General features: G+C 51.6%; 2 protein-coding genes across 6 annotated transcripts in view; both read left to right on the forward strand.

Moving 5' to 3' along the window:
• FLT4 (fms related receptor tyrosine kinase 4) overlaps window positions 1-7,069 on the forward strand; it is a 56,668-nt gene extending 49,599 nt beyond the window's left edge. Inside the window, exons 27-30 of one of the 3 annotated variants that reach the window (XM_050312132.1) lie at window positions 3-142; window positions 753-873; window positions 1,647-1,732; window positions 3,082-7,069. In XM_050312132.1, coding sequence (XP_050168089.1) covers window positions 3-142; window positions 753-873; window positions 1,647-1,732; window positions 3,082-3,301 — 567 coding nt within the window. In that variant the 3' untranslated portion in view covers window positions 3,302-7,069. The remainder of the gene's footprint in view (window positions 1-2; window positions 143-752; window positions 874-1,646; window positions 1,733-3,081) is intronic. The other 2 variants (XM_050312133.1, XM_050312134.1) reach the window with 2 other exon arrangements.
• Window positions 7,070-9,991: 2,922 nt separating this feature from the next.
• RNF130 (ring finger protein 130) overlaps window positions 9,992-12,141 on the forward strand; it is a 54,543-nt gene continuing 52,393 nt past the window's right edge. Inside the window, exon 1 of one of the 3 annotated variants that reach the window (XM_050311854.1) lies at window positions 9,992-10,853. In XM_050311854.1, coding sequence (XP_050167811.1) covers window positions 10,586-10,853 — 268 coding nt within the window. In that variant the 5' untranslated portion in view covers window positions 9,992-10,585. The remainder of the gene's footprint in view (window positions 10,854-12,141) is intronic. The other 2 variants (XM_050311855.1, XM_050311853.1) reach the window with 2 other exon arrangements.

The raw sequence follows: 12,141 nt of genomic DNA on the forward strand, positions 1-12,141 counted from the left end.
AGGAAGGGAAGGATTACATCCCACTGAATGACTCTCACAGCTCAGAAGATGATGGTTTCTCCCAGGTGCCTTCCTCTGCCCAGCAAAACTCAGATGAAGAGGACTTTGACATGAGGATACGCTGCCACAGCCTAGCAGCAAGGTGAATTCCCTCTGAAAAGGGTAGAGAGAGCCCAGCAGGCAGGCAGCAGCCTGAGCTTTAAGGCACCCTGAGGGATAGAGGGAGAACCCAGATGTTGGAAAAATCCCAGGTGATAAGTTGTGATCCAGGCCTTTAGGCCATAGTGTCTTGTTTATAAAAGCAAAATTAGTGGATTTTGATAATGAGAAAGAGCCCTTGATGTGTAAGCCTATGACATCCCTTCTTCTGACTCCAGCTATGCTGGAGGATCACGTCAGGAGTTTCATCCTATCTGTTCCTAACACACCCAAACAATTAGGCGTAAGCCTCTCCTCTCTGGAGAGCTGTGATAATGTGATGCCTGGGATCTATATGATGATTTTCTGCTTACCCCAACTGGAGAGGTCATTAGGGCCTGATTCAATTGGGAAGTCTGGGTGCTCCCCCACAGCAGAAGTAATGTGGGGTGAAGAGGCCTAAGATGACCCCATTTCCTTCCCAAAATCCACCATTTGGGTCACCCAGCTCCCTGCATACTTTGGTTGCACATTGAGGAATGTTGGGTTCAGGTCCTGTTCATTCAGGACATTGAGTGTTGGCTTTACTGAACACACTGTGCTTCTGTCTGCAGATACTACAACTGTGTCTCATTCCCTGGTTGTTTGACGGGAGGAAATCAGATCAGGTGCCCATCCAGGATAAAGACATTTGAAGAGTTTCCCATGACACACACAATGTACAAGGCACACCCGGTGAGTAGCATCTGTGTGGAGTTGAGAGGGGGGCAAAGAAATGCTCAGCTGTTTTCTGACACCTTTACTGTTAAGACCTTGGAAGGAAGATCAGTCCTATCTCATGTCAGTCTGTCTGTGTCATTCCTGTTAAGTCCATCAAGTCCTGTGCACATTCCTTTCTCCACCTGGCACACAGGGGTTTCTCTGCAGCACAGCTCACACTGCCCGAGTGGGAAATGGGGAGGAGAGATCTGCAAACAAGGGGACTATAAGGGACCTCAGAGAAGAGCCTGCTCTTCACCCTTCTCAAATCTGTGAACATAGCCTGGTTAAGCACACTGAAATCCAGCCAGGACTAGGTAAACCCAGAGTGCTTGCCTGCACCTCCTGCATCTTGACCCACATGGCACTGTGCAGTAGGAACCCCCCTGGTCTCTCTGAACTGGACTGGTACTTGCATCTGCTGTAGTAGAAAAACTTCAGTCATACCTTTAGCCTTGGAGGAAAACCTCACCTCTCCCACATTTGATGGCAATACATCTTCCAGACAGGGAGCACTCTTTTTTTTCCCCAAAAATGACACTGAACTGCACACAGAAATCCTACCTTTTTATGTGCTGCATTTAGGAAGGTACCTAAGAAAATCAGATCCAGCATGCTGGTGAAGTGTCCCTACTTCTTTTTCCCCATCACACATACACACAATTTCATTTTCTGAATTATTTCTCCTCCCTTCCCACTCTGATCAGTCGACAGGGATGTTACTGATAACTCCTGTTGCTTCCTTCCAGGACAATCAGACAGACAGTGGGATGGTTCTGGCATCTGAGGAATTTGAGAGGATAGAAAACCGACACAGAAAAGAAGGTGGATTCAGGTACTCCTTAAGTCTAGCCACTCAGACCTCCCTGCTGCCAAATGCAGTGAGACCAGGAGGCAGCTTTGGTGTCTCCCCATAGGCTGTACTGCTTGGAGCCCTTAGCTGTGGGCCCTGAGCCAGATAAGTCCATGCACTCATTAACGAGAGGCAAAACACACAAAGAACAGACATGCCTGCTGCTTCCTAGGGTTTAAAATTTTGAGCTGTGCCCATCAATGAGAATATGTCTGTTAAGATAATGAGGCACAGTGGAGTGATGGTGTTAATGAAACTGTTAATGTTTGTTGGCATTTTCTGGTGAAATGTGTCAGGGCTTGTACCAGCAGTGGTAGGTGGGATGGACAGAATGTGGCTGCCACCTCCCTCCCTCCCTCAGCCCGGACCCACAGGGCCCTGATGTGGTGGTGCAGGGATGGTACAGGCTTTAGGGTTTCCCACATGCAGATATGGAACCTGGCAGGTTGAGCTGGCACTCCCAGGGCTGAGGATGTTATGAATGGCTCTGTCCTTGTCCCAGGCTTGGGAAGTGGGTGAGAACCTGTCCAGCTTATCTCTGCCTGGTGCCAGAGCAGGCAGGGACCTTGTCTTGGTGACAGTGTGTTGAGTGAGCCACCTCAGCTCACGTGTAGACAAGGCCAATCCCAAGCCTCTTCTTCACCTCCTCTGCCTCCCAACGTCAAATCAGACTGGTCACTGTCTTTTCTGTTAGCCACAGCCCTGTGGCCTCTCTGCTGTTGTATCAAGCTGTCTTCTACTTCTTGTCCTTGTTCCCTTTTCCCTGAGGCATATTCCTATTGTCTCCTACACCTGGTATCCTGTCTCCTGGAAAACACTGCCCTTAAACCTTTCCTCGAATGTGTCCCTGCCCTTGCTCTTGTGAGTTCCTGCCAGTCACTTGGTATTGGCAGGTGCTGAGATGGGGCTGCTGATTACCTCCCACATCATCTTCATCATCTTCCTTCGTTTCTATTCCCACATCCTGGCTGTTGGTTTGTATCAGTTTCTGTTATTCCTGCCAGGTCTAGAAGAAATTGAGGCAATGTCTCTTGTCTCTCCCTGCTCATTGGGGCTCCAATCCTTCCCTGTATCTGGCAGGTATCCCAAAGGTAACTAGCAGAGCTGAAGTAACCCTGTCACCAGGTTATGTGCAGATTTTGCACATAACATGCAGGCTGTGCTTAGATTTAGAGCAAGGCCTGGCTTTGTGCTTTGAATTGGAGGTTCCTGACCCTGCCTCTGACCCGTGCATTAGCAGATGAGATTTCCTGAAGCTGAGATCTATCTAAGCAGGACAGAGGCTTTCTAGGAGTGCCCAAATTGATTCCCTGTGTCTCTCTCCCTCACAGCAGTAAAGGGCCCAGTCGAACTATGGACGTGCCAGGGGAACAGTCAGACCTGCGGGGCAGATGTCGACCGTCATACGGGTCCCAAGTCGGAGGCCAGACTTTTTACAACAGTGAATACGGGGAGCTGTCAGAACACTCTGAGGACGGCAGCTGCACCCCGCCTGGAGAGGGGGCCAGTCCCCCCACTCTGCACGCTTCCTTCTTCTCCGAGCAGTACTAATGGCACCAGGGCCTGGAGGTGCTTGCCAAGGCATCCCCTCTTACCTTCCAGGCATGTCATCAGGGTCACTCAGAGCTTCTCCTTCAATCTATGCCCAAACCCAACAGGGAACCTACCCCAAACGGATGGGGAACACTGATGTCCTTGGAACCACAGCACGATGGCTCTTACAGCACCTCCAGCTGCAGCTTCCCCGTGCCGGGACTGCAGAGAGCACCTCCCTGATTCCTCGTGCTTCCTTTCTCCGTGCGGCTCAGGCAGATGCATTCTGCCGGCGAGTGGGTGCCTGTGTTCAGCACTACGGCACCTTCTGCCTGCCATCCAGCCTCCACTCAGATCAGCTTCCCATTCAGAAAGCCCATTTCAGGTCAGATATAAATAGATCTGTCTTAGTCTCAAGTTTCTTCCTGGTGTGCAGCCTGAATGTTTTTCCTTGGATCGTTTCTTCCTCCCCTCCTCATGATGTCAGCTGCTGCGCTGCGGAGAAGAATCAAAGGGAAGAAATCCCTCGTGGTATTAGCAGCAAGAGCAGGACATTTTAAAGAGGTGTAGTGAGAGATCCCAAGGGATCTTTGTAAATGCTCGTGCTTGCTGCTCGTTCTGAGTAGGTGCCAGCCTCTCCATCTCCTCTGCAAGCAACACCCACACCCCTCTCATCTCTGCTGGGGGGAAGCCTGCTGATCTGCCTTATCTCCAAGATTATTTTAGCCATCTCAACACAGCTAGTGCTGAGCAGGTCATCAGCTGATGGCTAAAGTGCTCCTACAGTGAGATAAATAGCAACCCCTTTTGCAGGCCCTGTGCAAAACAGGGTTTTTATGATCTGTGCTGGGAGCAGGTTACTCACAGGTCTGCTGCTCTCTCCCTCCCCTTCTCCCAGAGCGGCGCTGAGATCATTTGTTGCTCGAGTGAGAAATTAAAGCAAAGCTGGGTTAATTTCAGCTGTCTTCCAAACACAGAGTGAAAATGGGCTGTTTGCTGGGAGGAAACGGATCAAAGGGGTAGGGAGTGAAATGTTTATTTTCAAGCTGCTGCAAGCGTTTTGGAAACAATGGAAGGAACAGAGCTCCAGCAATGAGGTGCCTGGGTTGCATCCCCTTGTGTGTTGGCATCACTGAGCACATGGGCAGCAGCACCTGGCCAGGGCTCAAGCCCTGATTCTCCTGGGTGGACAGTTCTGCACCATGACCTTTCCTGTTGCCCAAATTCCCTGACTCAAAGGAGGCACTCTCTGCCCAGAGAGCTCCTCTCCAGTTTCTGTTGCAGAGTCACCAGTATATCTGTCTCTGGAGGATTAAGGAACATGTTTGCTGAGAAAACATCTCATCACTTGGGCCTTTTGTTTCTAAAAGATACCATGTGAATTCAGAGCTCTGAGGAACCTCCACAGCCCCTCTCTCTAGATTTCTGTGCTGCTGCCTCACCACTTCCCACCTACTTCTTTCCATCCTGCTCCCAGTCCAAGAGCTCAGCCACAGAGCATGGTTGCATCACTGCCACAGGAGTCTGGGTGAAGAGTCTGAACAGCTTGTCATCATCTCTTCTCCCACATGCCCGTGGCTGGCAGAGCTCCGTGCACCAGGGCACCTCAGCACCAAGGAGTTTCTGCTTGCAGGCCATGCCTCTGTCACAGAGCCAAGGCTTTGGACTTTTAAAAACTGTGTTTCCTGTCAGATGTACAGCTTTTCCAAACTGTATTTCTTTTCCAGCAGAGGGTTTTGCGCGTTTCCCGACGTAAGCCTGAGAGTCCTTATGGATGATGTTGCCAAGTCTTAATTATAGTTCTCTGCACAAGTGTAATGGGGAGATTTATTTAGCACATGGGAAAAGCATGCCTGTCATTCAGATTCTCTAAGCCTGTGTAGCTCGCAGTTCCCCTCCCTTTTTGTGTCAGCAGGATGACATGGCTGCGATTTCCATGGCAAAAAAGAAGCACAAGAGTGGACCAGCTTGAGCCAAACTGGCTCAAGATGTGGAATGGAAAACCAAATGTGACAGTGAATTCCCTGACTTCTACTGGTGTCCCCTGAAGTTGCCAGGAACTTAAGCATCTTTAAGTAATTGTTGTGACTCAGTAAGAATCCTCTGGCAGGAGATGCTGGAGAGCCAGGCCAAGGAAGTAGGACAGCCAGCGGGGCGTAGGCCAGACCAAATTCTCCTGCCCTCATCTTGCCCTGGTTTTTGAACTGGTGGTTCCCTTGGCAGAAGGAAGGTTGCATGTGCCCTGTGCTGCTGGAGGTCTCCACTGGCATTCACATGGGTGGAAGGTGGCTGGCTGAGCTAAATTCAGGCTGCTCCCTGGATGATGTGCCCAGGCTCTCTTGTTTCCAGTGCTCCACAAATAGTTATCTGCCTGGAAACACAGCTCATTCTGAGAGATGCCCCAAGAAAGAGGATCACAAAGAAAATAATAGTTGAAAAACAGAATTCCAAAGTAGCTGCAAGTCCTTCTCTATATGTGAGGGATAGATATGCACTAGCAAAGCCCAACTTGCAGGACAGCAGCAGAATTTCTCAGCAGAAAGGGGACAGAGGCCTCTGAGCACCCAGGCTCGTTTTCAGTGTGGCCATCCAGCCAGGACAGCTGCACTTTGTCTGTAGGTTTAGCTGTAACTTGCTCACAAGCATCCTTGTGGAGAAAGGTTACTTCGTTAGAGCCATTGTTAATGATCCCCTGCTTCACCCTGGGGAAAGCACTGGTGTGACATCTGATTTTTGAACATTCAAGTCCACAGAAGTTTATTTTCTGTGTCTTGCACCATCTTGATGGGTGAGGGTTGAATCAGATCCTATCGTATCTGTGTCAACAGCGTTGCATGAACAATGCAGCTTGATAGGAGCAAATGCTGTCTCCTCTTCAGACACTCCTGCTGATGTAGAACTGTAGTGTGGGATATTGAAGAGCTGTTGAGACAATTGTACTTTTGCTCTCTAAAAGTATACTAAAATTAGATGTACAAACCTGATAACCCTTCCCACTCTCTTGCATTATTTCTGGCTTTTTATTTTTACCGTCTCCAGATAAGCATGAGCATGAAGTGAAGCTGATCTGTTTTGGTTTTAAGATGTGAGACAACAGTGTTTTCTGTCTTTCCACAGCAACAAGGGAGTATTTCAACTTTTAAAACCCAGGGCTTGGTAATTGTGCCTGCTTGTTCACAATGCACTCTCTGTTTTGTTTTGGTTTGTTTGGGCTTTTTACTGGAACTCAACATTGAAGCTAAGCTATTTATCATCATCACCTTCCTTTAAAATGACTGTTTCTGCTTTATGACCAGCCTCATTTTTTCTTGCAAAATGTTGGCATTGAGAGGACATTCCTCCCTCCTGCAAACAAAGTGTTGGGTCCCCTACTTGCAAATACACGTGTGTCTCTGAAGAAAAACCTGTGTATCAAGTAACACTTCATTTATATCGCAATATTTTAGCCTGGTACCTGTTGTTGCTCCAGCAGCATTCAATGTTTCAGTGGGCTGCCTTCGAAGCAAGTAGGTTACAACATGGGTTCTGTGCGAGTACAAAGCGTGGTCTGTGTGTGTGTGTGAGTGTGTTGTGTGTGAGTGTGTGGGTGTTTGCACGTGAGTTTTCCTACCAGTGAGCATATGTGAGTGTTTATAACTCACGTTGAGTCTCGTCTCTGGAAGTTCACGGTTATATATCAAACCAGTTAGAACACTGCTTCCTTTCCTCTCCTCCTATAGTACTTGTTATCCTTTGTCATTAAGAGTTTTGTTGTAATATCTAAATGTGAAAATGAATAAAGTCATAACTGGCAGCTGCTCTCTAGTTCCTGGGGCCACCAGTGCCCCCACGGCCCTGGGCAGCCCAGCCCTGGCCAAGCCGTGAGCGCATTTGGGGATTTATTATTTTTAACTTTTGTGCCCGTTTGCGTTTCCCCTCATCCTCTCGGAAACAGCTGGCCTTTGTGGCGTTTCCATCCAGGATGGAACTCCGTCTTTTCTCATGGTGAAGCCGGATGCGCTTTGGCCAAGCTGGCTGGCAGGAGCCGGCAGCGCAGCTCTCAGCGCCCAGCCCTGAGCCCCGGATCCGTGACGCCTCAGGCCCGGGGGTGTCTGGAACCCTCCGGCCCCCACGGACCCTCCCGACCTCCTTCACCACTCTGAAGGGGGACCAGAAACCGCTGGACCCCCTTCTCCTCAGGGCACCAATCGGAGTCCCCTTCTCCTCAGGACCGAGTCCCCGGGCCCCCCTTCTCCCCCGCCCCCGGTGCCGCCTCAGCCCCTCGCGGTGCCGCCGCCGGCCCGCAGGTGGCGCCCTCCCCTCGGCGGCGAGCAGGAAGATGGCGGGCGGTGTGAGGCCGTGTGGGGTGGGCAATCTCTGCTCCAGCCTCTCCACCGCCGTCCCTTCATCCAGCTCCGCCACAGGGTGAAAACAGACTAAAGGACCTTCTAATTCTCCCCTCCCCATCCAGGGACCTGTCCCTCTGGGGAACGAGGAGATGGAAGCTGCTCCGCTCATGAAGCATCCCGATTTTGCACGTGCTGGTGCGTTGCTGTGCTGCTCCTCTCCTGAGGCTCCTCTCCTGGAGCCATGAGCACTCGGCTGCTCCTCGGCTGCCTCCCAGGCCATCCACAGGATGTCCATAGGCTGGGAGGCAGGTGAGGAGCAGATGAGCACTGAGCAGCCTCCCAGCTGCGTGAGGAGGGATAGGGATGGGGATGGGGATGGGGATGGGGATGGAACCAAGCAGGAAGCCCTCCCACAGGGCCTGGAGTGTGACAGACCATGTCTCTGCAGCAGAAACACAGCCCACAGGGAACCAGACAGGGCAAAATAAAAAGCAGCTGCTTCTTGTGCTTAGCAAAGAGAACTGGGAATTTGCTGGCTTGGCCCCTTGTTTGCCTTCTAACACTGCCAACAAATGTTTCAGCAGTGCTTTTCAGAATTGCTCTGAGGTCCTTCTCCAAAGGTCAGTGCAGTAACAGTGAAGAATCCTTCAGGCTCCCAGGACTCCCTTGCCCCTTCTGAGGACATTTCGGCAATAAAGCACATGACTTTGCATCAGAATGATGCAGAGCTCTTAATGCTGAGAAATCAAAGCAAGAACAGCTCCAAAACATGTTCTGCACAGTGCAGTATCAGTGTGTCTGATACTGATACAGCTCTTGCCCTCTGGCTGGGGTTAAAGTTTGGGTGAAATGAGAAGGCCATTGATGGCATATAGTTCCTCACCCAGCATTTACCAAGAAGAGCAAAATTAAATTTAAAAAAAAATGTAAGCAGAACATTCAGCTTACTGAATGTTTCAGAAACATTTCCTGGATTGTATTGACATTTCTATAGAGCTTTGCAGAAACAGCTTCTCAGAGGATTTTAGAGAGGCACACGTGCCTTTAGCAGAGCCCACAGATCCATTCTGCTCTGAGATACAGCCTTGCCAGCCTGCTGCTTTCCTTGGGAATGGAACAGGTCTCCCCAAGGGCAGGATTAGACCCACTACTTGCATCTCAGCAAAATAAATAGACTGTGCTTCGACGGTGTTATCTTGCGTGCATGCATGACCAGGTGCATCGCAAATGGATAAACTCCAAAACCTCGCAGAAGAAAACTGTTTAATAAGATGCACAGGCCAAACACCAGGCTTATCTGAGGGACTCCCCGAGCAGCTGGGGAAGTCACTGAGGAGACCATATCTCAAAAGAACAGCAGGACAGCTATTTGTTCAGAAATAGAAAATATCCTCACAGTCCTGCAGTAGTTGTCCTCTTCGCCATAACTAATTTTCAGATAGTTTGCCTTTCAAAATCCAAGAAGGCAATTACATTATTTTGTTACATCTCCAAAGAGGCTGAAATCCTTAAAACTAAGTTAGTTAAAGAGAATAATTTATCAAGCCCTGTTTTACACTATTTCATGGGATTAGTACTTATTAACAACATTTGAGTGCTTATACAATTTCCCATTTCGTACATCACAAGCAAGTAACTCCAAATTGGGTAGGAGTGACCCAATCCTGACACACAGGCTGTGCTGCTCCTGCCCCAAAGCTCTTTCAGCGCTACCTGGACAGACTGAACACACCCCACCTCCTTCTCACACATACAGCCCATTTTGGACACACTTTTAAACTCTCTCTTTTGTATCTTTCTGACGGTCAGTGCTCCTGGGCTGGGAATACTTTTCTGAGAAGTCGCTGATGAGCCATAGGAGCCATTACATGTCCCTTTGCCAAGGGAGGTTTAGGTTGGACATTAGGAAGAATTTCTTCACAGAACGGCTGATTAGACATGGAATGGGCTGCCCAGGGAGGTGGTAGAACCACCGTCCCTGGAGGTGTTTAAGGAAAGACTGGATGTGGCACTCAGTGCCATGGCCTTGTTGACATTGTGGTGTTAGGTCACAGGGTGGACTTGATGACCTCAGAGGTCTTTCCCAACCTAACTCATTCTGTGATCCAATTCCTTAGGGAACTGCGGGTCCCTGGAGCCCAGCCCACTCTGCCACCCCCGCCATGGCTACGCCCACGATGACGTCATACCAAACAGCCACGCCCCCTCGACCTTAACCCCGCCCCTGTGGGCGTGGCCCCGGCCCCAGCCCCGCCTCTCGCCCTCGTGGCGCGGGGCGGGGCGTGCTGCGCCTGCGCAGAGCGCGGGGCTGCAGTCGAGGCGCGGGGCCGGTGGCGGAGCCGCGGGACGGAGCGGGGGCCCCGCCGCCCCTGGGCGAGCCGGGCATGGAGCGACGGCCGCGGGCTGCTGCCGCCGGGCTGGGCACGGCGCTGCGCCTCCCGCCGCACTGAGGCGGCGGCGAGCACCGAGGCGAAGCGAGGCGGCGCGGCGGGCCGAACCCGAGGCGAGCCCCGCGGCTCTGTGCGAGCGCGGCTGAGGCGGCGGCAGAGGCGGCGGCGGAGGTTTCTCCCGGCGGCCTCCCCGGGACTGCGCGGGGAGGGGGCCGCAGCGCCGCTCCCGCCTCCTCCCCTCCCCTCCTCTCCCCTCCCCTCGCCCGGCTCTTTCAGCGGTGGGCGGGCGGCATGAGCGCGGCGCCCTGAGGGACCGGCGGAGCCCCGAGGGACCGGCGGAGCGCGGCTGCCCCCGAGCAGCCTCCCCTGGGAGCCGCGGCGGCGGATCGCACTCTGCTGGGACCTGACATGACTCCCCTGGCTCCTCCCATGGCATGAGCCCGAGCTCTCCTCCCCGCTCCGCCTGCTTTTGGTCTCTCCGCGCTCCCGGGCTGTCAGATGGGATAGGACACACCCGGGCGTGCGGGGCTCGGGGCAACGGCGGAGGCAACCGGTGACGGCCGTCGGCTCGCAGGGAGTCGAAGATGAGCTGGCGGTGGGCTCGCCAGCACTGGAACGGCGGCTCCTCCGTGCTGCTGCTGCTGCCGCTGCTGCTGTGGCACGGCCGGGTCCGGCCGGCCGGCGCCGACAACGCCAGCCAGGCGTACTACACCGCGCTCATCAACGTGACCGTGCTGAGCCCCGAGCGCGGCGGGCCCACGCTGCTGCGGATCGACCGCGGCCGCTACGGGCAGGACTCCCCCAAGGTGGAGGTCAAGGGGCTGCTGGTGGCTCCCGTCCCCATCAACGGAGGTAACGCTTCCCCTCGCTCGCTGGCCGGGTGGTTGGCCCCTTTTGCCTGGGCTGGGCAGGCTTTCCTCGAGAGCCCTTGACGGACGGGGAGGAAGAGCCTGCCCAGAGGAAAATAAAATAAATCCATGATCTGAGAGTGCTGGCTTGAATAGCGGCTCGGCAGAGCATAATGTGCTTTCCAGCGCGGATCCCAGTAGGCTGGGCGTATTGAGCGGGTGAAGGTGTTATTCCTAAACTAACTGCAGGCAGTCGGTAGCGATAGTTGATAGTATTTGGGGACAGCGTTGCCGTGAATCTCAGAACATCTGCATAGCCATCGCACTGCGAGACGTGCATCCGGATGGCTTTGGCAGCTGCGTGAAGTCACGATTGTTCAGTGTACAGTTCCTAAAAGCGCTGTTTAAGCTGCTCATCCAGACTTGGAAGGACTGAAGCCATCAAGTTGTTACTCTCATAGCCAGCCCAAAATGCCCTTGTTTGCATTACTGAACACTGGGTAGAGCTCCCAAATAAGTTTTCTTTTAATTAAGTGAAGCTGTTGTCCATCAGTTGGAGGTGTTTTTTGACAAATCTTGGGGTTTATAAAGAACACTAATTTGAACAAGTGAGACTATTGTGATTTCTGCCTGAAATGAAACCAGTTTCTTCAGTGGTAATGGCGTTGTTTTAATAGAATCTTATTTTGAAAATCCTTCTTGACGTTATCTAAACTGCCATCGTTAAGAAAGAGACCACTTGATGGATCACAGTGGTCCCAACCTGTCTCCTGGACAGTAAACATCTGAATAATGTATTAAGCGAAATATTGTAGTCAGTTAAAACCAGAGTCTAAATGGTGAATGTTAAGAGTGGTTTAGAGGAATTGATAACACAAAACTATATTATTAGAAGCTTTAGAGAATTTGCCAGATCATGAGATCAGGAATACTTTGATGCTTCTTCAGAACAAATGCATCCTGGTGGGCAGCCTCTGTAACCTTCTGGTCCGGATGGATCAGGCTGTGCATCAGCAGGTGCTTGCCGGTCTCACTGAGGCTTGCTTTCACTAGCTTTACAAAGTGTAACTAGAACATATTAATGGGGCAGATTTTTGGGTGGAAGAGCGTGGGAGCAGATATTGTTGAGGAAATATACTGTAAAATGATTTTCATTTGTACTTCATACCTTCACCGTGCTCTCTGAGTCAGCTACCATCAAATATGCTCAGTCTTTCTTCTGCTTCCTGGTATTCCTCACTTGCACCCCCCATGAAATCAGGGATCTGTCCTGAAACATGTAAACACTTATT

This window comes from Myiozetetes cayanensis, unplaced genomic scaffold (genome assembly GCF_022539395.1).
Source record: "Myiozetetes cayanensis isolate MyiCay16 unplaced genomic scaffold, myiCay2020 scf17, whole genome shotgun sequence".
Lineage (NCBI taxonomy): Eukaryota > Metazoa > Chordata > Aves > Passeriformes > Tyrannidae > Myiozetetes > Myiozetetes cayanensis.